The 24069-nt window shown below is 45.2% G+C and overlaps 1 protein-coding gene across 1 annotated transcript; it reads left to right on the top strand.

The window, feature by feature from the left end:
- The first annotated feature begins 1443 nt into the window (after positions 1 to 1443).
- Positions 1444 to 22155, top strand: LOC120943018. Its single transcript, XM_040356065.1, has 9 exons — positions 1444 to 1544; positions 3971 to 4109; positions 6996 to 7290; positions 9430 to 9636; positions 10623 to 10832; positions 10938 to 11036; positions 14654 to 14848; positions 17839 to 18001; positions 21631 to 22155. The coding sequence occupies exons 2-9, from the start codon at positions 4104 to 4106 to the stop codon at positions 22082 to 22084; spliced, it is 1629 nt and encodes a 542-aa protein (XP_040211999.1). The 5' UTR covers positions 1444 to 1544; positions 3971 to 4103; the 3' UTR covers positions 22085 to 22155.
- Positions 22156 to 24069: the final 1914 nt, after the last annotated feature.

Genomic DNA, 24069 nt, shown 5'->3' with positions numbered 1-24069 from the left:
GAAGTCGCACTGAAATGCGGGTTTGGAATCGTGCAAATTCAGCTGAACTCGCACGATTTCAAACCTGCCCTCATTCTGAACGTGGGATAAAGGGGTTGTAAACCTTTGTGGTTTTTCACCTTAATGCATCCGTTGCAGTGTCCGGCCCCCAAGCCCCCCCCCCCCCGTTTTACTTACCTGAGCCCCCGAATTTCTGTCGCTCTCTCCACGGGTTCTCGGCTCTTCATTGGATAGATTGATAGCAGCGCAGCCATTGGCTCCCGCTGCTGTCAATCAAATCCAATGACGGGGGGGGCGAGGCCAAGTCATACACTCGGCAGCTATGGACGCAGAGTGTATGACACAGGAGCACGCCCGAAAGGTAACCCCCTCTGGAGACAGCTTCCCAGAAGGGGTTATCCAATACGGGGAGGAGCCGCGAGAGCCACCGTGGGACCTCAGAACAGGAGGATCGGGGCCACTCTGTGCAAAACGAACTGCAACGGGAACCTTTAAAATCACTTTGAGCCCTGGTTCACACTGGGTACGATTTGGAACGATTTGAGATGCGATTTGACATGTCAAATCGCATCTCAAATCGGCGGCAATTGTCGGCAATGGCACTGTCCTAATCAGTGCGACGCTGCATCTGCGATTTCAAAAAGTAGGTTAGGATGAAGGAAAAAAGCTGGGACAGCCGCACTCCAAAAAAACTCCTCCTTTAATTAAAAATCACAAAATACATGCCACAGCAAAAAACAGCACAACAAAAGAAAAGCTGACGTTTCGCACTATGCCTTAGTGCTTCTTCATAGCTGAATATGAAGAAGCACTAAGGCATAGTGCGAAACGTCAGCTTTTCTTTTGTTGTGCTGTTTTTTGCTGTGGCATGTATTTTGTGATTTTTAATTAAAGGAGGAGTTTTTTTGGAGTGCGGCTGTCCCAGCTTTTTTCCTTCATCCTAACCTGCATTTTGATTGCACTGCCTGCACCTTTGGCTCGGACCACAGGAATCAGATTACCTGGTTCTCTTTGAGCGGTTACCCACTCTCTGATTTCAAAAAGTAGTTCCTGTACTACTTTTTGCGATTTACATTAAATTGCGGCCGAAATCGCGGCAAAATCGCGGCCGCGAAATCGCGGTAAAATCGCGCATTTTACCGCGATTTTGAATTCACAGCAGTGTGAACCTAGGCTCAACCTAAAAGTTGATTGGATACTGTGTACAGCTGCACCAGATTCTGTGCACTCCTGTTTTAGTAACCCCCCCCCCCCCCCCAACAATGCTTTAGACAACTAAATACCATTTACTTAGGTTTTCTATCTCCTTTAATATTATTAAAGGTTCCACATACAGTAATACCTGGAAGCTTAGAACTCACTTTGCTGAATATATTTGATAATACCTCCCATGACCTTTTTTGGCTGCATTACAACAGATCTTAGATTTCCTGACTGGTAACTGGGAAATCGAAACTATCAACAAAACAATTATACGTGCTGCCGTTATATCTCGGAGGAAATGAAACTAAGAGTACAGAAGCCGTGTCCGCTCTCAGAGGAAGGTGAGTACACAGCTTGCTTTTCACAACTAGAATGTGATGTGTATGAAGGGTATGCAAACCCATTTTTTTTGAGTGTTAAAGGACTGAAACTCCTGTAAGGTTTTTATTGCTGTTGTGTCCCCACTGGGGAGATTCTCCTCTCTATTTGTCCTGGTGACCACTGTGGGTGAGATAAAACACTTTAGGGTTGTCTTGGGCAGGGCTGTCTTAATGAGAGGGCACACCTGGGCACTGCCCAGGGGCCCCAGCTGTATAGGGGGCCTCTGCACTTTCCTAAAAGCAGCTGGACCTTGAGCCTACACTGCCCTAAAAATTGGGAGCCCCATGATGGCACTGAGAGTGATAGATACACAGGGGAGGCAGTCTGCCTCCTACCTACTTGATGTCTGTTTACCTGCACTGTCATCATTGTAGGGGCCCCAGAGCATTACTTTGCCCAGGGGCCCATGATGCTATTAAGACAGCCCTGGTCTTGGGCAGAGAAGTGCAAATATAAAAAAAATATATATAAAAAAAATAATATACTGCGCTTATCCTAGAATAACTGGAAAGTGGACAGCCAACACAACAAAAGGATAAATGTAACAAAAAAATATAAATAAAAGTATTTTATTCCAATAAGGAGCCCGCAATAATGTGAGTTCTAGGATAATGTGCTAAAGGAGAATTCAGAAATTACACCTTTAAAGTGAAATAAAATATACCTTATTAAATGTGAGAACACACTACAATGTGATAATATAAATGTCTGAAAAGGAACTCACAAAAATAAGTGGGTTCCAGAATAAAAAATAAAAAAATTAAGAAATTTATTAATAAAATAGTATCCCTATAGTAATATAGGGTTAAACCATACACAGTAAGTATACTCCAATGTGATTCTAACAATAATAAAAATGATGAGACGATCCCTGTGAGGTCAACGTGGAAGGTTCCCCTCCAAGATACAATTCTCATAACCCAAGGAAAAGGATGAAATACCCTTACCGGGTGGAGTAGACCCACAAACACACCATACGGCGGTGGGTCACCGATGCATAATAGGGCGATTGCCCAATCTGGTAGTTGTCACGGTCCAATTTCCTGCTTGCGCTAGGCGTTGATCTTTATGATGAAGTACTTGATAAGACTGCTCCAACATAAGCAACTCCAATCCGAATTCCAATGGGAAAATTCAACTGTGAAGTGCACTTGGTTCAATAAAATTGGATGAACGGGGTGCAGGCGGCAAAGAGCTCGATTTGCACGCTATATAAAGAAAACATCTATAAAATTCTATGTTTCTGGTACATGACCCCGGACGTCCTCCACGCCATCTACTCCACTAGCTCGGACCGCTGTTGGCGATGTCTGGGGGCGAGGGGCACCCTCCTTCATGTCTACTGGGGCTGCCCACTGATCGCACCTTTCTGGGACTCGGAGCGACTCCTAGAGAGGCAGATCCCTCCCTCCCCAAAATACTTCACCCTAGGTCTCTCCCCGATAAGACTCCCGTCTCCATATTAGAAACTGGCCCGACACATTCTCACGGCAGCGCGCTGCCTGGTTGCGTTGCATTGGAAACGCTGATCCCCCCCTCCCCCTGAGGCCCTGTACGCCAGGATCAAAGACATGGAGAAGATGACCGCCAGATTGCTTGATCGGCAGGAGGCTCACGACGAGGTCTGGGAGCTGTGGCACCGCCGGGAGGACCCACCCTGAGGAGGTACGCAGGCGAAATTGATGACACTCCCTCTTCCCCCTACTCTCTCTCTCTCTTTTACCCTCTTTATCTTTGGTGACCCCTAGTGTTTCCGGCTGTTATGATACTTAGAAGTTAAGTTCACTACTCAATTTAGCCGTAACGTGCAGATAGTCCGTAAGGATGATTGCCAGCTTGCACTCCGCCACGTTGGCGTCACGGGTTTTGATAGGCAAGCTGGAATAGTGGCAAACGCCAGACAGAGATAATGTATACTCCCTGTGCCACTGTTAATGTGTTTTCTCTTTATTTTGCCCCTGCGTGCCTAAGGCACTGAATGACTGTATGTTATGTACACTTGAACCTTTGACGAATAAAATTGTTATTGATAAAAAAAAAAAAATTGGATGAAAGATCCCAGATCATTGGAGTGCGGCTGTTTGTTTTCTATGAGTTTTTAAATGAGTTTAGGTGCTGGAGAAACTTGGTTCGCCATTGAAAGTTATTATTGTTGTCCTAAAATTGTGCAAAAGAATGTTTAGGTGTAATCAATGTAAGAAAAGAAATTGGGGGAGGTGGTTTTGAGCAATGTGGACTTTATAAGCTCTTCCCTTTTCTATTATAATATTATATTGTGTACACCTGGTGGAGTGAGTGACTTCAGTACAGTATAGGCATTGATCACCTTCCAAGCTGTTTTTTCATCTTTGTTTACTTTTCCTTGTTCCAATTGGCTACATGACAGTGAGAATTCCTCGATACTGCTGGGAAAGTGGGAACTTTTAACCTTCAATGGAAGAACAAACGAAATCTGTGATTTACTAGCTCACAGCAAGGAACACCATCTGTACACCAGACGAGTGACTTACCTCATCACAATGGAGGCAAGTACTAATCCTACTTAACTAATTTCTGTAAACTACACCCCTCCATCCACCCCCATATTATTGAGATATAGAGAAGAGGTTGTGTTTGTAGTCCATTTAATTAAGAACGTGGAGCCTAGGGTAACAACACTGTCTTTTCATTAAAGGGCTTGTAAAGGTTTGCTTTTTATTTTCTAAATGGGTTCCTTTAAGCTCGTGCATTGTTGGTTCACTTACTTTTTCCTTCCATTTCCCTTCTAAATGTTTTTTTTTGTCTGAATTTCTCACTTCCTGTTCCTCCTCAGTAAGCTGTTCTGGCCGACTAACCCCCAGCCAGAACGGCTCGGATGATGGGGGCAAGCTTACTGAGGAGGAACAGGAAGTGAGAAATTCAGACAAAGAAAAAAAACATGTAGAAGGGAAATGGAAGGAAAAGGTAAGAACCTGAAAAAAAACAATACAGGGATATGTACATTTATGGCTAATTTATGTACCTTTAGGAGGTATTTTCTCCCAAATTAACTTAGGAACATGACTGTGAAAATACTTTTTTTGCTTCTGGTCAGACAAATATTAGAATATACCATGGAAATAAAATTACCAGAGAGGATCCCAGGCTCTCCCACTCTTCGTGGGAGCCCAGATCTGTGCCTGGTTAGATGCTTTGGTAGGCAGGGGAAACAAACTGAAAATTTCTGAAAAAAAAACCATCAATTGCAGCCACTGTGCCATCAATTGCAGCCTCACTGTGCCCATCAATTGCAGCTACTGTGCCATCAATTGCAGACTCACTGTGCCCATCAATTGCAGCCTCACTGTGCCCATCAATTGCAGCCTCACTGTGCCCATCAATTGCAGCTACTGTGCCATCAATTGCAGACTCACTGTGCCCATCAATTGCAGCCTCACTGTGCCCATCAATTGCAGCCTCACTGTGCCCATCAATTGCAGCCTCACTGTGCCCATCAATTGCAGCCACTGTGCCCACCTTGAAATTCTTGTTTCAGGTGAGAGCTTGGAGATAGAGATAAACGCTGTCTGTGAAAGTAGCCATTACCTTGCTAGCTGGGTTGTTGGATTGCAATGGAGGGAGTAAGGAGCTCCCTGTCCAACCTTACAAATAGTCTTATGCCCCATACACACGGTCACACTTTTTGCCAACCAACTTCAAAATCTGCACGTTTTCTAATTTGTCCGACCGTGTGTACGCTCCATCGGACCAACTTTTTCGGGTTTCATCCGACAAAAAGTTGGGTCTGCAAACGGACCAACTTTTCGGCAACAAAGGTCCGATGGTGCCTTGTCTGACCGTGTGTACAGCAAGCCATCGGACTTTTGTACAAAGTGCAAATACGCATGCTCAGAACCAATGTTAAAATCAACCAACAATAGCAGAAGTTAACCAAAGGGTGGCGGTAAAGAGCAGAAAAGAGCAGAAAAAACATGTGATGTTGGGTAATTTTTAGAAAAGTTTGCAGAAAAGTCTGAGCGTGTGTATGCTATGGGTGTGACCGGACAAATCAATTAGGACAAAAATCCAAGGGAAAGTTTGTTGGATGTCTGACCGTGTGTACGAGCCTTTATGCCGCGTACAGACGATCGGACAATCCGACAACAAAACCGTGGATTTTTTTTTCCGACAGATGTTAGCTCAAACTTGTGTTGCACACAGACGGTCACACAAATGTTGTCGGAAATTGCGAACATCAAGAACGCGGTGACGTACAACACGTACGACGAGCCGAGAAAAATGAAGTTCAATAGCCAGTGCGGCTCTTCTGCTTGATTCCGAGCATGCGTGGAATTGTGTACACACGCTCGGAATTTCTGACAAGTTGTGTTGTCGGAAAATTTGAGAACCAGCTCTCAAACATTTGTTGTCGGAAATTCCGACAACAAATGTCCGATGGAGCCTACACATGGTCGGATTTTCCCACAACAAGCTCCCATCGAACATTTGTTGTCGGACATTCTGACCGTGTGTACGCGGCATAAGACAATACCTAGGAAGATGGGGGAAATGCTGCTGCTACTGTTAATGAGCCCTAGAAGCTTTTTTTTTTAAATCCATGGGCTGGATTCAGGTAGAATTGCGCATTATTTACGGAGGCGCAGGGCAACGTTTTTGCCCTGCGCCCCCCGCAAATTTGCTGCGCTGCCCTTGATTCATGGAGCAGTAACTCCGTAAATTGCGTGGGCACGCCGGCAAAATTCCCGGCGCAAGAGCGCGCAATTTAAATGATCCCGTAGGGGGCGGGAATCATTTAAATTAGGCGCGTTCCCGCGCCGATCGTAGAGCGGATGCTCCGTCGGGAAACTTTCCCGACGGGCATTGCGGCAAATTATGTCGCAAGGACGTCATTTGCTTCAAAGTGAACGTGAATGGCGTCCAGCGCCATTCACGATTCACTTACGCAAACTACGTAAATTTCAATTTTCGCAACGCGGGAACGACGGGTATACGTAACATTGGCTGCCCCTGCTAATAGCAGGGGCAACCTTACGCAAAAACCGCCGTACGGAAACGACGTAAATTGCGTACGCAGGGCTCGCGCAACGTTGTGAATCGGCGTTAGTATGCAATTTGCATACTATACGCTGAGCACAACGGGAACGCCACCTAGCGGCCATCGCAAGAATGCAGCCTAAAATATGCGGGCATAAGAGCCTTATGCCACGCATATCTTAGGCTGCAGTCGGCGTAACGAGGTTCCGGAATCAGGAGCATTCGTTACGCCGGGGCAAGTAAGCAATTGCGCTGCGTAACCTATGGTTACACAGGCGCAATTGCTTCTTGAATCCAGCCCAGTATTTATAAAAAGAATTATTATGAAGAACATTTCTGCAATGTTAATGCGTTTTATGGTGACAATTCTTTGCTATTCTTTTTTTTTTTCTAAGCAGAATTCAACACCTACCAGTCTCAATATGAAAAAGCAATTTATAATAGCAGGACACCTTAAAAAGCTTTCAGAGATAAGTTGGAAACAATTTAAGTTGTCTCTTTGCAAAAAAAAGCCTTCGGGCAAAGGTGAAGGCATTAAGATGGGCGATATTAAAGATAAATCTGTGGAGGACGTTGTTGAGTTAATCTTCAAGTGTTACACTCAAAGACTTGGACCAGGAACCATCACGAAGATTCTTACCGACCTAAAAGAAAATGACATGAGGACATCTATCCAGAGAGATATTAGGGAAGGTTGGTAACATACAATTCTACAGTATATTGTATACATGTCTAACAATATATCCTGTATGAGGCTGGGTTCACACTACTACACTACTTTCATCCTACTTTGCTCTGCTACATTGGTCCTACATTTATCCTACATTGGTCCTACATCCATCCTACTTTCATGAACAGGATACTACTTTGGTCCGACTTCAATGATATCCAATGGGCCTGAAGTAGGATCAATGTAGGACCAAAAGTAGTACAGGGAGCATTTTCAAAGTCCGACCGACTTGTGTAGGACGCTACAAGACGCTCTCATAGGGAAACATTGAACACAGAGCAAAGTAGGATGAAAGTAGTGTAGTTGTGTGAACCCAGCCTCAGGGTGATCCCAAACTGCTCCATCACAGCCATGATTCAGTAGTTAGCAAAAATTGGGCTCAACTTTAGTCATTGAACTCCCACCCCATGAACTAATCGTCATGATAGGTTAAAAAAAAATTCCAATCTAAAAGTCCCTTTAACCACACCTCCCAACTATTTGAGATGGGAATGAGGGACACCTATCAGCAAACGTATGCAAGCATAGGACACACCCCCTTGCCACACCCTCTTTAAGGAGAATTGTACAAAAAAGCAAGATTGGTTAAACCCACAAGTGCTTTTTTTTTACCATTGCTATTCCTTTATATTGGCTTTTGGAATTTACAAATGCAGCAATCTAGAAATTGGATGAAAGGTTTAGCGCTGGGAAAACACATTTTGATAGATAAAAAGTGCATTTTATATACATCTATATGGATCAGACCACAATGAGGGGGAAAGGGGGACAGAGGGACATTGCTCCAAATCAGGGACAGTCCCTCGAAATCAGGAACAGTTGGGAGCTATGCTTTATCTTATCTAAATCTTTGGTCATGTTAGCTATTAGCTATCCAGTAGTGTGGTTCTCTCAGGTCCTTAAGACTGCAGCGGCATGTTGTGGTCACAATGAAGGAACTGGCCAATGGGAAGCATAGATTCCAATGCTGGATGAATTGTCTTCATTCAAAGAAGAGGTACCAATGATGGACACGTGACAGTGGTGAGTAAAAAAGGTGTTTTAAAGGGCCCCTTTTTACACTTGCAATTGGGGCTATGTGTGATTATATAAGGGATTTGCAGCACAGGTTCCTGGTGATTAGCTGTTGGAGGAAGCCCCATTGAAGCAATGGGAGGCTGACAGACCCCACAGCTAATCACGGACACTCGCATTAATCGTTCATTGAGTGATTACCTGAAAATGATTGGCCCTGGACACAGACAGCCTGTATCCAGGGCCAATCGTTCACTGGCCATGACTGCTTGACACACAGCCCCCTTCACAAGTGTAAATGGGGTCTCAACAGTGGTGGCCGATCATACAGTGTGCAGGGGTGCTGCCCCCCTAATCCATGTGTCTGGCCACTAATCTACATGCAGGGCGCTGGACGCATGGATTCCAGTGTTTTTTTTTTTTAGAAGCACATAATTAGAGTATGAGGCTCTAATTGGGTTCGGGGTGCAGAGCACTGCGCCCAGAGCCCACCCAGTTGTGTGAAATTAGCGAATTAATATTAATATTCGCTAATGTCTTCCTGTTTCTCCTTCCAGCCAATCAGGAAGCGGGTCCTGAGAGACCCGGTTGGCCACGAGTTCTAAGTACTGATTGGCCGGGAGGAGAAGCGTCCTCCGGGACCTGGGAGGAGACACGTGGGGCACCGAAGCTGCGACCTGAATGGGGTGAGTGGCGGGGCTGGAGGAGGGCCAGGCAAGCGATGCTACTATTGAGGGACGGGGGGAATTGGTGATCAATCGTGCAAGCACCAGGGGGGATTGGGGTGGACGCCGCCCCCCCCCCCCCCCCCATGGAAATTGAGCACTAGCCGCCACTGGGTCTCAATAACAAAAAAAGGGGAGAAAGGGCAGGAGAAGCATGTGGTTTTACTTTAAACAGCTAGATTGAGAGTAAGGGTTTTATATTGCTCAAAAAGGAGGGCTGGCAGTGCCTGAAGAGGCGGTAGTGGGAGCAGTAGCCACATGTAGGATAGCTAGCCCTAAGGACTACCACTTTGATACATTAGATATTTTTTATTGTAGGTGTTGCTGAAAAGTCATTTGACATTCTAATGTGTCTTTTTAAAGCTTCTAAGGTCTTGAAAGATATGAAAGTGCACAGCGTGGATTCCAATATTGCAATACCAAGCACTGATATTGTATCAAGCTCTGAGCCCCCAGCAAAGATAATAAGACAACAAGATGGAGATGCTCCAGGACAGTCACAACGCATTGAAAAAAATGTAAACGAAGAGAGAGAACTCAAAACCCTGAAACAATTAAAACGGAAAAAAGGTAACGGATAAATATTGGTTCATGACGATGAAATTACATTGATCTGTATAGTTTTCTTAATGCCATTAGTAACCCTTCCTTATCTCACTCTCTTTATCTCTATTAAGTAACACACTTCCTGTTGTAGCTCCCCCTAGTTGTGTTGTTAGAGTGCTAGAGTTTTATGTAGGTAAATTTCCAGGCTTGGCTGAAAGCTGGAGATGGGTTAGGCTGTCATGGCCTTTGAGGGAGTTCCCCAGTCAGGGGGGAGTTTGACCTTGTGCCTGGGCTCTGGTGTTGATGGGACCTTCCCGAAACCACAGAGATGTCCTGGCCAGGAGGCACTCGGAACAAGGAGAGGACAGCAGGAGAAAACGGCCGGGCAAGTCTCCAGGAGCAACAGAAAGAGCCAATAGGGCTGGTGAGTGAAACACGGTCAGGAGGACTGGGAGGCACCCCTGAGAGGACTGGGTGAAAGCAGTCTGAGATGGGTGCAGAACCAGTCAGGAGGACTGTGGTGGCATGGGCAGTGGAAAGGGGCAGCTGCAGCCTGGAGGGCTGGCAGTGCCTGAAGAGAGTGTGGGAGCAGTAGCCACTACATGTAGGAGAGCTAGCACTAAGGCCACTTTCACACGGCGGACCATTAAGGTCTGCCTCTCAGTTTTTTAGGTGGACCTGAACGGACGCTTCGTGCAGGTCTATGGAGCCACGGATGTCAGCGGTGACATGTCAGCTGACATCCGACCTGCTCCGATCCGCTAAAGTGTAATGGATGGAAACTCTATTTTCCATCCGTCTGGCGGATCGGAAAGACTCTGCGGTCCGTCTTCATCTGATCCCCCTTAGGGGAGAGCGACGCTCTGACAGGTCGGTCCCCGCTGAGCAAAGCGGAGCCTGTACATGTCCGTGTAAAAGGGCCCTAAAGACTACCACTTTGAAACATTAGATATTTTTTATTGTAGGTGTTGCTGAAAAGTCATTTGACATTCTAATGTGTCTTTTTAAAGCTTCTAAGGTCTTAAAAGATATGAAAGTGCACAGCGTGGGTTCAAATAGTGCGAGACCAAACAATGATACTGTATCAAGCTCTGAGCCCCCAGCAAAGAAAATAGGACCACAAGACGGAGATGCTCCAGGACAGTCACGACGCATTAAAAAAACATTTATCAAAATGAGGGAACTCAAAACATTCCTGAAACAATTAAATAAAAAAAAAGGTAACAGATAAATATTGGTACATGACGTTGAAATGACATTGATCTGTATAGTTTTCTGAATGCCCTTAGTAACCCTTCCTGAGTCTCAGTCTCTTTATGTTCCAGGAAAGTCACTTAAAATTCAACAAAGTATGAATAAAAATGAAGGACCCAAAAATGAAGGACCCAAACCAGCCAAACCAGCCAAAAAACAACCAAAACAAGGTAACATACATAAATGTGTGTATTTTCTGTGTAGCACTTCCCCCCTGTGGGGGCCGCTTAGTAACTGGTCCCCTATTTCTGCACAGCATTTTTCTCCAATTGTGTCCAGACACAATGAGGGGGGTTGTTGTTTTATTAGGGGAAATAACTTGGATGGGGTAATAGGGATTATGGGATGTCCAGCTTGACTGAAGCAATGCACAGGGACAACTTCCTTTCTATGTACAGAGAAAGATCCTGTTCTCCCCTCTGGATAGGATCAGTCTTAGTGGATTAGTAGGGTAACGCCCCCCCCCCCCCGAGTATGAAAGGGGATAAAGTCGTTTAGGACATTCCATTCCCGAACACAAAGGCAGCTACCAAACACTCCAACCAGCAGAACAAGAAACCCATACGAATAATTCTCCCCCAAAAACGAGACGAGGCTCTGTGTTGAGGGTCAAGCAGGAATGAGATTTTATTAGCACATGTTAACAGATATCTCACTTCAAAACACTCCCCCCACCCTTGGGAACAGGGCGGGTTAAACTGTCCAATGACAATGGTGATACAGGGCAGGTGTGTTCCAACTTCTCTTCAGTAAACAGGGGGACTGCTGCAGCAATCCTCCCTCTTTCCTCACAGCAAGACACGTACACACCCTATAATAGTTGAGGCAGCCAGTCACAATAGACAATAGAACACAGTCACACCCCAAACCATCACAGCAAATAGTACACAACAGCCAACTAGGGATGAGCTTCGTATTCAAGTCGAACTCATGTTCGACTCGAACATCGTATGTTCGATCGTTCGTCAAAATACGAACAAAACGAGTCGTTCGCGCCAAATTCGAGTTACGTTTCACAGACCATAATTCACTGCGGCATTGCTGGCTGATGATTGGCCAAGCATGCACTATGACCCGCATGCTTGGCCAATCACAGCGTGCAAAAAACGGAGGGCCATAATTGGCCAAAGCCAGGGTAGCTTTGGCCAATTATGGCTCAGGGGGTTTAGTACACGCCCCACACTATAAAAGGCGGCCTGCAGGGCGGGCTTGTGTAGTGTGTTGCGGAGAGAGAGACAGAGCGAGTGTCATTTTTTGTAGATAGATAGAGCAGGCAGGCAGGCTAGTCAGTTAATGTTACAGTGTGTAGAGGATATATATACATCCCAGGTGTTGTACATATTTATACACTGTATAGTTTAGCTAAATCAGTTCTTCCTAATTTACTGGCAGGCAGGTGATTGTGCTATTTAAAGACGTTATCACAGACATACTATAGACACCCAGCAGGTACAATATTTAAAGGAACTGATGCAGGAGCAGTAATTTTAATGATGCTTAAATACAAAAAAAAAAAATCCTTTAAATATTGTACCTGCTGGGTGTCTATAGTATGCCTGTGAAAACGTCTTTGAGAACCCGGGTCTTGCCCGAGGGAACATGTATCAATGGAAAAAAAGATTTAAAAACGGTATTTTTTTCAGGAGTCCTGAAAAAAAACACTGTTTTTAAAACTTTTTTTCCATTGATACATGTTCCCTCGGGCAAGACCCGGGTTCTCAAAGATGTTTTATGACAATAACTTGCATATTAGGCTTTAAAATGAGCACTTTTGAATTCGAACGTTCGAGTCCCATAGACGTCAATGGGAATCTAAATGTTCGCGCGAACGTTCGGTCAGTTCAAAGGTTCTGGTGCGAACCGAACGGGGGGGGGGGGTGTTCGGCTCATCCCTACAGCCAACACACAATATATACAATGTATACAGCATTGAATCTGACTAGCACAGATCATAGTGGGGTTCTCGGTCACCCTGTGCCCCTATTAGAGACACAGGGTGATCTACACATAAGAAGTGTCGGGGAAGTTGGGCAAGGAGCCTCCAGACCTCTCCAGGGCAAGCTGAGCCGCACTAACCTCCAAACCAAAGACACTCCTGTCACAAGTGGCAACAGCCCTTTACAGATTAGGAACTATCGGGCCCCTTTGCATTTTAGCACAGAATATTGTAAAACTCAGCAAGCAAGAGCCCTTTACAGACTAGGAACTCTCAGGCCTCGTACACACGACCGAGTTTCTCAGCAAAAACCAGCAAGAAACTTGCTGGGAGATATTTTTTTGACGAGGAAACCGGCCGTGTGTACATTTTCGTCGAGATAACTGTCGAGAAACTCGACGAGCCAAAAAGAGAGCAAGTTCCTCGACAGCCAGACAAGGAACTCGACGAGGAAAACAATGTGTTTTGACCGTCGAGTTCCTCGGTCGTGTGTACGAGGCTTCAGGCCCCTTGAAGATTATCACCAATTGCTGCAAACTACATTTCGAAGTATCTCCTTTTCCCTGTAAAACTGCTCCCAGCTCCAGAGCTTGCAGACACTACACACCCCCCTGGCTGCTTTGAAGATCTCCCAGGACAAGTGTTAGACCTCATGCACACAGAGCATTAGAAAAAACGAGCTGCAAAGCCACTACCAACGCCAGGAAAAAGCAGCTGTAAAAACGTGCTTTTAGTGGCTTTTTTCATTGGCATTAATGCACATTTAGCCACGCTAGCTTTTAGCCGTGATAGCTTTTAGCAGCCTTTTTCTGTCTCTATTCAAAATCAATGGTTCCCTATGATAGGCGACTTTCAGTCCATTGATTTGAATAGAAGTCGCATCCAAGTTGGATCATGCTGATCCAACTTGTGAGGCGACTTGTGTGGATTTATTTAAACCATTTTTGGTTCTCTTTAAGGCCCCATACAGACGAGCGGACTGTCCGCTGAAAACGGTCCGCCGGTGAGTCTGTAGAGATGACCGAACATGTCCGACGGACAGGTTTCCAGCGGACAGGTTTCTTAGCATGCTAAGAAATTTTTGTCCGCTGGAAAACGGTCGGCTGGACAAATGTCCGCTGGAAACCTGTCCGGTCGGCCGTACACACGACCGAACTTGTCTGCTGAAACTGGTCCGCGGACAAGTATCAGCGGACAGATCCGGTCGTGTGTACAAGGCCTAAAGGGTGTGTGTCAGGGGGGCGTGTCCCATGCCTACATACATTTGCAAGTAGGTGTCCCTCATTCCCATCTCAAAATGTTGTGAGGTGTGTTATTTGTAAAACATTTTGAAAACCATTTATCATTTTCCTTCCATTTCACAATTATGTGCCACCTTGTGTTGGTCCATCACATAAAATCCCAATAAAATACATTTACATTTTTGGTTGTAACCTGATACAATGCAGAACATTTCAAGGGGCATAAATACTTTTTCAAGGCACTGCAGCACCACAAAATGATACTTGGTTCTGTATTCTCTAAAATGGGCAATACTGGGAGGTGAGTAGATGATGGAACCAAGGAACAGTGCTCAGGGGTGGGTAGGGGGCAGAGACAAGAGGTGATTCGAAATGGGGGAGTTCCTGCACCTATTCTCTGAACATATTGCGGTCCGCAAGTGATGCCAACTTTGGTTATTTCAGAGACAAATGAAACCAATGGTGGAGCACTGACAGCAATGCTGGGAGTTTTCTCTGCAGCCTACTCACACCAATGTTCATTGTAACCACTGACACTAATGCATTCAATGACAGTGATCCAGGGGGTTACTACTGCATAGATAATCCAAAATACCAGTTGTTTTCACAGAAATGGCAGCTTTGTCAGAACTTGTTCGGAACCCTGCCAGGTTCTTTGAGGAGGTGGAGGCCCGACCTGCTTTATTTGACCGAAATAATCCACATAACTGTGACAAGGAAGTGAAGAAGAAATTATGGGAAGAAGTAGCAAGTAAGGTGATCAAGGACTGGGAACAACTGGATCCCAAAGACAAAGAGGAGATAAGTAAGTACAATACCTAATGTATACTGTATGGGAACCATTACCTTGTGAAACAACTCATTCAATTTAAAGTGGAGTTCCACCCAAAAATGGAACTTCCACTTTTTGGAATCCTCCCTCCCCTCCGGGGGCACCTTTCAGGGGGGAGGAGGGAGCAGATACCCGTGTAATACATGTATTTGCTCCCACTTCCTGGCATAGATCAGCGCGGTGATCGCATTGACTTACGCCACTTCCAGCGCCTACACTGTCCTCCCCTGCTGTCTTCTGGGAGACACACAGGTCCCAGAAGACAGCAGGGACCAGTGAGGATGCGCAGCGCAACTCGCAAATGCGCAGTAGGGAACCAGCAAGTGAAGCTGCAGTGCTTCACTTCCTGATTCCCTCACCAAGGGTGGCGGCGGCGGCAAACAAGAGTTGATCGACTTTGGCTGCCAACATCGCGGGCGTCCTGGACAGGTAAGTGTCCATATATTAAAAGTCAGCACCTGCAGTATTTGTAGCTGCTGGCTTTTAATACAATAATAATAAAAACATAATAATAATTATTATAACACGATATTAGGAGTGATCACATGACCTCTGTTCTCAGCTGCATAAGGGGCTTAGAGAGGTGGGCATGGTAACTGCGTGGGGGTTCATCAGGGGACAGAAAAAAAACAGTACACCGATCTTCCCAGTTTAGAGCTGTGAAGGGGGGGCATGTCAACAAAAGTCTTGGCAATTGGAGGACCTGCAGGCTGTGCAGCCACAAAACTGACCACACTAAGATAGATGAGCTGCCCTGCCTACTGCGGTCAGTTTAAAATCAGAAAGCAGAGGGACTGGCAGGAACACCAGTGTAACGGTCACCACCGTTTACGATATTTCCATTCCATCGCCCCTACAACAGCTTATTCCGACAGTCCGACAAGGCAGCAGACACGATCCATAAGAATTCCCTCAGAGAGACGAGACATACGCTCTGTGTTCTGAGTCAAATTAATCCACTTTTAATGGTACACTGTCAGTTTTTATGCAGTTACAAGCATGTTACAGTAATCAAAGGAACAAAGGAACTCTCCACCCACACATCACACAATGGGGCTTCAATCGCATTCTTTTAGATAATGACATTCAGAGAAGTTAATTATTCCCCAGACGTCCGGACTCCGATACTAAGTGATTCACCTGCATAATACACATTTCTATGTCAGACGTTTTGGCACCGATTTAACATGACCTAATTACTACAGTTGACAAGTACATTCCACACACAAAAGAGTATTAGCATACATAATGAGAGATCTTAGGAGCCAGGCTGAATTAACACCTAAAAGCTAGACATCTGACCTTTACGGACTGAATTAGCATCTCACAATGGAATGTCTAGGAGCAGACGCAATTAACACCTCAAAGCATGTGTCCCCCCATTGAATGAAAACACTCCATTTGGAGTCAGACTTTAACAACCTGTAATATTCCAAGATATCCTGCAAAACATGAATTATCGTTTCTCAGTCACTGTATGCCCAAAAGGGGCACAGGGTGACCCTAGACCCAAGAGTCATTAGTGACGCTGGCACAGGAGTACCCCCCATCCTTCAAAAGTCTCTGGGTGTCACGGGTTATTCCATTACAACCAGACTTTACCCAAAATAAAAAGAGAACAGGACACTTTTTAACACAAGTACATGGTACAGCATGTACATATCGGGAATATTATATGTTGGGGTAACATATTCTTTAATACTAATATGATATTAATAATCATATTAAGCCTGTAATGGACCCCTGTCCTCGAGTCGACAGGACTATGTCCGACGTAATGCTTTCTCTGTCCAGTACCACATGATCCAAGACCCTTTAGCCCACCCAGTTTGTCACGTACCTGATGGTAGACTGAGATGACGAGGTCGGCCTCTCTTGTATCTCCAGCCCTGGTACCGCTGGAGATGGAACAGAGGACACCAAGGGCCAGGAGGAACACAAGTGCCTGCAGGTGAAGGTTCAGACAGCCGAGGCGGGTCATAAGGAAGCCGGGTCAGGAAACAGGCGGGCAGCAAGGTACCAAGCAGCAGGCAGAAGAAACGTCAAGTGGAAGCCAGGATCGGGAACCAGTAGTCAGACAATAACAGAGTTCAGAATCAGAGTCAGGTCAAGCCGGGTACAGCAACGGGAAGTAAGCAGGCAAATAGCAGAGATTCTGGGTATCAGGGTACTAGCTGAAGACCGATCAGCAAGAGTCTGGTGTCAGGCACTTCTTAATATAGGCCGTCTGGCGCCAATTAGCGCTATGGGCGCGTACCTGCGCGTGCACGCCGTCCGTTGCGTGCATGCCGTTCGTTGTGCGCGCATGCGCATTGGCGCACCAAACGTCTCCAGATGCCTGTGTGCGCGCGCATGTGCCAAAGCGCGCCTTGAACGTAGGGTCACAGTTCTCTTACACAGTTACTAGCTGAAAATCAGTGTACTGTGAAAACCATCAAACTGTTAATTGAAACACATGTACAAACAGATATATCACAATCACCCCCTCCCTTGGATTCATGGCGGGGTAAATTGTCCAATCAGCCCTAAGGAACACACAGGTCAGGTGTATTAAAACTTCTCATCAGTAAATAGTCTTATCAGCAGGGGGGGGGGCGGCTGCTGGAGGAATCCCCCTCCCATCCACACCCCAAACGATCTCAGCAAAGAGGCCATGAACAGCATGAGACAACACACAATATATACATAAATACAACAACACAGTGTGGCGGTACAGCCAGTCCAACTAGCACAGATCAGACTGGAGTTTCCCGGTCTCCTTATGCCCTTAATGGACACTGAGTGATTTAGACATAGGAGGGGTCGGGGGAGCTGGACATGGAGTTTGCAGAGCTCTCCAAGGTAAGCTGGGTTCCATATCCCCCCACCCAAAGTGACTGCCGTCACAAAGCCATTTTAGCATTGAATGCTGTTTTTTTGTTTCATCAATTAACTGATGAATTGTTTTTATTTGTTTTTTACAGTAAATTCCTTGCCCACAAAATGGAGAAACTTTGCAGGTTCTTTCCAACGAGAATATAAAAAACAAGTCGGTGAAAGCAAGAGTGATCCAGGGCCATCCAAAATGCCCAAGTACCGTTACTATGAACAGCTTATTTTCTTGTTACCTACAATGGATCAAAGACAGTAAGTAAAGAACATCATTTCCACCAGCCACTTACACAGGGCCAACATTTCCAATGACCCCCTAACACAGAGGCACCATTTTACCACAGATGATAGAGCATTTCTTATTCCCACCAAGCCATGGCTGTGATTAGTTAAAGTGATTCTAAAGCCTCAAGTTTTTTTACTTCTATGCATTAAGGTAAAAACCTTCTCTAATTCAGGATCCCCCCAGCCCCCTCCCCCTTATGCCGTTGTACACACGATCAGTTCGTCTGATTAAAACGGTCTGATGGACCGTTTTCATCAGACAAACCGATCGCGTGTGGGCCCCATCAGTTTTTCCATCGGTGAAGTCGACGCATGCTCGGAAGCATTGAACTTCATTTTTCTCAGCACGTCGTAGTGTTTTACGTCACCGCGTTCTGACACGATCGTTTTTTTAACTGATGGCGTGTAGGCAAGACTGATGAAAGTCAGCTTCATCGGATATCTGATGAAAAAATCCATCAGACCGTTTTCATCAGATGAACCGATCGTGTGTACAGGGCATTAGTCACCCTGTGCCAGGATGGCACAGGGTGACTAAGAAAATATGTCTTAGATTACCTAAAATGGGATAGTATTATTTATCCCACTGCTGCCACCAATGTAACGAAACTTCCCACACTCCTCTTGAGTGCTTCCGTCATATACCGCTTCCTATCAGTCTGGGTATAGATATCAGATATTCCAGCTGCTCACAAGCACACAATGAGACTATTCTTGGTTTGTAAGATTCTGAACTCAACATGTTAATTGAAAGAGCTGATCACATTGGCCTCTGTACAATGTAGGAGACGAGCCGACTCCTACTGAAGCTCCTGCTTTTGTGTCAAGATGTTCTGTGTTGATTAAGGATGAGCTTCGAGTTCGAGTCAAACTCATGTTCGACTCGAACATTGCCTGTTCGGCGAACAACGAAGAACTTGAGGTGTTCGCGGCAAATTCGAAAAGCCGTGGAACACCCTGTTAAAGTCTATGGGAGAAATCTAAAGTGTTAATTTTAAAGGCTAATATGCAAGTTATTGTCCTAGAAAGTGTTTGGGGACCCGGGTCCTGCCCCAGGGGACATGTATCAATGCAAAAAAAAGTTTTAAAAACTCCCATTTTTTCGGGAGCAATGAATTTAATAATGCTAAAAGTGAAACAATAAAAGTGAAATATTCCTTTAAATTTCGTACCTGGGGGGGTGTAAAGTCAGCATGTGAAATAGTGCATGTTTCCCGTACATAGAACTGTCCCTGCACAAAGTGTAATTTCTGAAAGAAAAAAAGACATTTAAAACCGGACTTGCGGCTATAATGAATTGTCGGCTCCCGGCAATTCAGAGAGGATTCATTCATTAAAAAAAAAAAAAAATAGCGTGGGGGTCCCCCCAAATTCAATTACCAGGCCCTTCAGGTCTGGTATGGATATTAAGGGGAACCCAACCGTCAATTTAAAAAAAAATGACGTGGGGTTCCCCCCAAATATCAATTTCCGACCCTTCAGGTTTGGTGTGGATTTTAAGGGGAACTCTGCCCAAAATGTAAAAAAAATGGCGTGGAGTTCCCCCAAAAATCCACACCAGACCCCTTATCCGAGCACGTTAACCTGGCCGGCCGCAGAAAAGAAGGGGGACAGAGTGCGCCCTCCCCTCTCCTGAACCGTACCAGGCCATATGCCCTCAACATGGGGAGGATGTCCCCATGTTGATGGGGACAAGGGCCTCATCCCCACAACCCTTGCCCGGTGGTTGTGGGGGTCTGCGGGCAGGGGGCTTATCAGAATGTGGAAGACCCCTTTAACAAAGGGGACCCCCAGATCATGGCCCCCCCTATGTGAATTGGTAATGGGGTATATTGTACCCCTACCATTTCACGAAGGAAGTGTAAATAGTTGTAAAAAACACACACACACCGTAGAAAAAAGTCCTTAATTAATAAAAAAAAAATCCAGCAATGGTAATCCACTCAGTCCCGACTCCCTGCTCCAACGTTGTCTGTATCCAGCGACGGGTGATCTCCTCTCATGTCCAGAGATAAGAAGATCTTCCGGGATCCACAGCGCAGCATCGCCGGCCACCTCTCTCCCCCGGACACAGCCCGGCAAATGATGCCGCTGAAGCTGTGACATTTCTTTTATTGGCGAGGTGGGGCCACCCGTCACGTGACCCCGCCCCCTCTGATGTAAGGGGAAGCCAGGCTTCCCCAGTGATGTAGCAGAGGGTGCGTCAGAGGGGAACGGGGTCACGTGACGGGTGGCACAGTGTCGTGTCACACAGTGCTCTGGGGTCTTTGGCCAACCAAATGGTCCGGGGTTGAAATGGTTAAAAGAAAAATAATAATTGCCTTTACAACCACTTTAATGCATGCATGTTTTATATAGGCTTTTTTTCACTGACCCCTGACTTAAAGTGGAGGTCCACCCTAAAATAAATAAATAAAAAAATTACACCAAAATGCTAAAAAAAAAAAAAAATTGTGTTACTTACCAGAAATTGCGGGTGCTAGGCGGATCTTCCTAATCTGCCTCGTCCTTGTCCGTGGCTGGTCTTCATCCTCACGTTGTCTTCTGGTGAATGGGGCGCACTGTCTTCTGGGAACTGTGTGTATCCCAGAGAGCAGCCGCCCATTCATACAGCGCCGTGAGACTCGCGCATGCGCAGTGGGAAACGGGCAGTGAAGCCGCAAAGCTCCACTGCCTGTTGGCCTTAGTGAGGATGTTGGCGCCGGGACCTGGCGACATCGTGGGTGCCTAGGACAGGTAAGTGTCCTTATTAAAAGTCAGCAGCTGCAGTGTTTGTAGCTGCCAACTTAAAAAAAAATAGAATCGTGGGTGGAACCCCGCTTTAAGCAGGCCATAGATTATGCAATTTTCTTTCCTTCTGGAAGGAAAGAAAATTGCTCCATTTCCCCATCTCCATAGACAGTGTGGATGGGGGATTCCTCCTGCAGCGTTCTGCTAATGAGGAGTCTTCTCTGCAAGCAGAACACAATCATTGGTGTTACCAGCTATAACCAGCAGCATTATTAGGTCAGGAAAAACGACTAGAGTTAGGGTTAGGGTTGGGGTTAGGCTTTCCCATTGAAGAATATGGCTAGGACTCAGGAATTGGAACAGGGACCTCCCCCAAAGGTCAAAGGTCAGAAGGTGGGTTCCCAGAGGACAAAGGTCACAGGGCGTGGCTGACCCACCCCCACCAAAGTGTACCGCCTACCCCAACTAAGTCGGGGAATGAACAAGTCGGGGAAAGCGTTTGGGGCAGGGTTAGGGGTTAAGGTTTCCTAACCCTAACCCTAAGTCATTCCTGAATCCTAGCCATATTCTTCAATGGTAAACCCTAACCCTAACCCCTAACCCTAACCCTCACCTACAACCTGGGTGCCCGTACATGGATCAAAATTCTGCTGAGCCAGCTGAATTTCAACCCACGTATGGCCGGCCGGCTGTGGGAGAATTTTTTTGCTGATCACCGACCTAGGGGCATATTTTGTGACCATTAACCACCGCAACTTTTTTTTTTTTTTTTCTTCCATCCATCACCCAATTTATTTTTTTAACTCGTATATCTTTAAAAAAAACTTTTATATGGTTTTACAAACTATGACTGTTTCTGATTTTGATAGAACAACTTTCAGCCAGGACGGTAAGCAGGATGATGTACAACAGGATTGTTTGACGGGAAAGCAAGCGGAGAAATCTGAACAAGGTCTTCAAACTGTATCTGAAAGCTTTCCGCAGAAGAACATGTCACCTGAAATGGACGAGGATTCGTATTTCCTTTTATCATTCATGAAAAAGATTGGGGAAATTCCACCAGAAAACAAACCTCAATTGAAAATTGAAATTATTAATATTTTTGAGAAGTATTCAAAGCCAATTGTCCCACATAATGAGGACACTGTGACCACCACGCCATCACATACCTTTTTGTTGGCTTTGCCCGTGGCAAATAATCCAGATAGTTACCCTTTGCTTGGCAGTAATCCAAGAATTCCAAGCTCAAGCCAGTCTTCTCCATACATGAGTTCCCCTTATCCTGTCTTGAATGCTGCATGTGAGTCTGGGATCAGGTTTTAAAGAGGAAGTAAACCCTTGTTCTTTTTTTCTTTTTTTAAATACCCTGCAAGATAAAGTCATAATGAGCTAGTATGCACAGCATACTAGCTCATTATGATCGGCTTACCTGAGAACGAAGCCCCCAAAGTTCTCCTCCATGCCCTCCACCGCCGCCACCATGTCTCCGGCGATCTTCTTCCTGTTATTGCCGCTCCGACACTGTGATTGGCGCTTAATTTAGGCTTACCTGTAGGTGCAAGATGTGTGGTTGGGTTTACAACCACTTTAAGGCCTGCAGGGCTGCCATCAGGGGGGTACAGGCAGTACACCTGTAAGGGGCCCGGAGGTACCCAGGGGCCTGGATGGTAACCCTCTTTCTAAAAAAATATATATATTTTGTTTTTATTAAAGGGCCCAGAGGTCCCCAGGGCCCCGGATGGCAACCCCCCTTATTTTTTTTTATAAAAACATTTTTTTTTTATAAATATTTTTAGTTTCGTTTTTATTAAAGGGCCCAGAGGTCCCCAGGGCCCCGGATGGCAACCCCTTTTTTTTTATAAAAAAATGTTTTTTATTTTTTTTTATATATTTTTTTTATTTTTTATTTTTTATTAAAGGGCCTAGAGGTCCCCAGGGCCCCGGATGGCAACCCCCCTTTTTTTTTTTCATTTTTATTTTTTTTATAAAAAAAACATTTTGTTTTTTTTATTATTTTTATTTTTTTGTTTTTATTAAAGGGCCCAGAGGTCCCCAGGGGCCCGGATGGCAACCCCGCTTCTCAATTCGTGGCAGCCCCCTGGTTTTCTGCTCCAGGGGGCCCATGCCTGAAGCTGTGTAAGAGGTCCCATAATTCCTGAAGGCCTGGTTCACACCAGTGCATTTTCATCTACACTACAGTCCATGTAACATGGTTTCCTATGGATGTAGTTCACATCTGCGCTTTTTATGGAAAGGGCCAGGGACTTTTCTGATTTTTGGTTCCATAGACTTCAATGGTTCCAAAATGTGTATTGAAAAACGCAAAATGCACCTGGAATATGCAACCTGCATAGATGTGACCCAGGCCTTAGTCACATCAAAATGTTTTTCCTTTTTTTTGCTTTTTACTATATCTTATATTGGACCGTGTAGATTTTTTATTTGTATAAAGTGGATGTAAACCCATTCTCTCCTCCTTTCTAAACTCCTGCCATAGTGCTGATCTATAAGGATATAGATGCCTCCTGCATGTATCCTGACCTGTCAAATGTCTCCTGTGTATTACTTACACTAAATTCTGCTATGATCACTAAACACCCAGTCAAAATCCAGAAAAGTAACCACATGACTTCAGAAAAGGAATGGGGGTGGGAATTAAAAAATAATGGCTGTCTCAGGCTAGTGCATGAGATATGTAAATAACCTGTCACTCACAGCAAGGGGGAAGAACGGACAAAAGTTTTCTCCTGCTTGTCGGTTTATCCCACTGAAAAAAAGATAAGAGGATTGCTCAGAGCTGGATTAACTCTTTGTGGCAAGACTGGGCACAGATGATAGGAAATCTTATACTCTACATTGTGACATCAAAAAAATAATAAAAAAATGTCAGGTTTACATCCACTTTAAAGTAGAATTCCAGGTATATGTTGACTTTTTAACCTATATAAGCTTTTTAATGACTGCAGCGTTCCCTTTTTCAGACATTTGTTTAAATATAATATTTTTTTTTATGTGGCACAGACTTTTGGTTGGTATATAAGACTTTAATTACCTAAAGCGGAGTTCTGACGAAGTGTTTTTTTTTTTTAAATCAGCAACTACAAATACTGGAGCTGCTGACTTTTAATATATAGGCACTTACCTGTCCTGGGCGCCCGCGATGTCGGCACCCGAAGCCGATCTGTCCCTCGGCTCTCGGGTGGAGGCGCCGCCATCTTTGGTAAGGGAATCAGGAGGTGAAGCCTTGCGCGAGTCGCGTTACGCTAAATTGAACATTAGATTGAGGCTCATTTTGTGAAGGGGAATCG

This window comes from Rana temporaria, chromosome 6 (assembly GCF_905171775.1).
Source record: "Rana temporaria chromosome 6, aRanTem1.1, whole genome shotgun sequence".
NCBI lineage: Eukaryota > Metazoa > Chordata > Amphibia > Anura > Ranidae > Rana > Rana temporaria.
This window is presented reverse-complemented; position numbering and strand designations above follow the sequence as displayed.

What these genes read in the sequence shown, in the direction of transcription:
- LOC120943018 (XM_040356065.1), top strand. An exon ending in ACAATTAAAACGGAAAAAAG is followed by an intron (nt 9,637 to 10,622) that starts GTAACGGATAAA and finishes GTCTTTTTAAAG; the next exon opens with CTTCTAAGGTCTTAAAAGAT. An exon ending in CCTACAATGGATCAAAGACA is followed by an intron (nt 18,002 to 21,630) that starts GTAAGTAAAGAA and finishes TGATTTTGATAG; the next exon opens with AACAACTTTCAGCCAGGACG.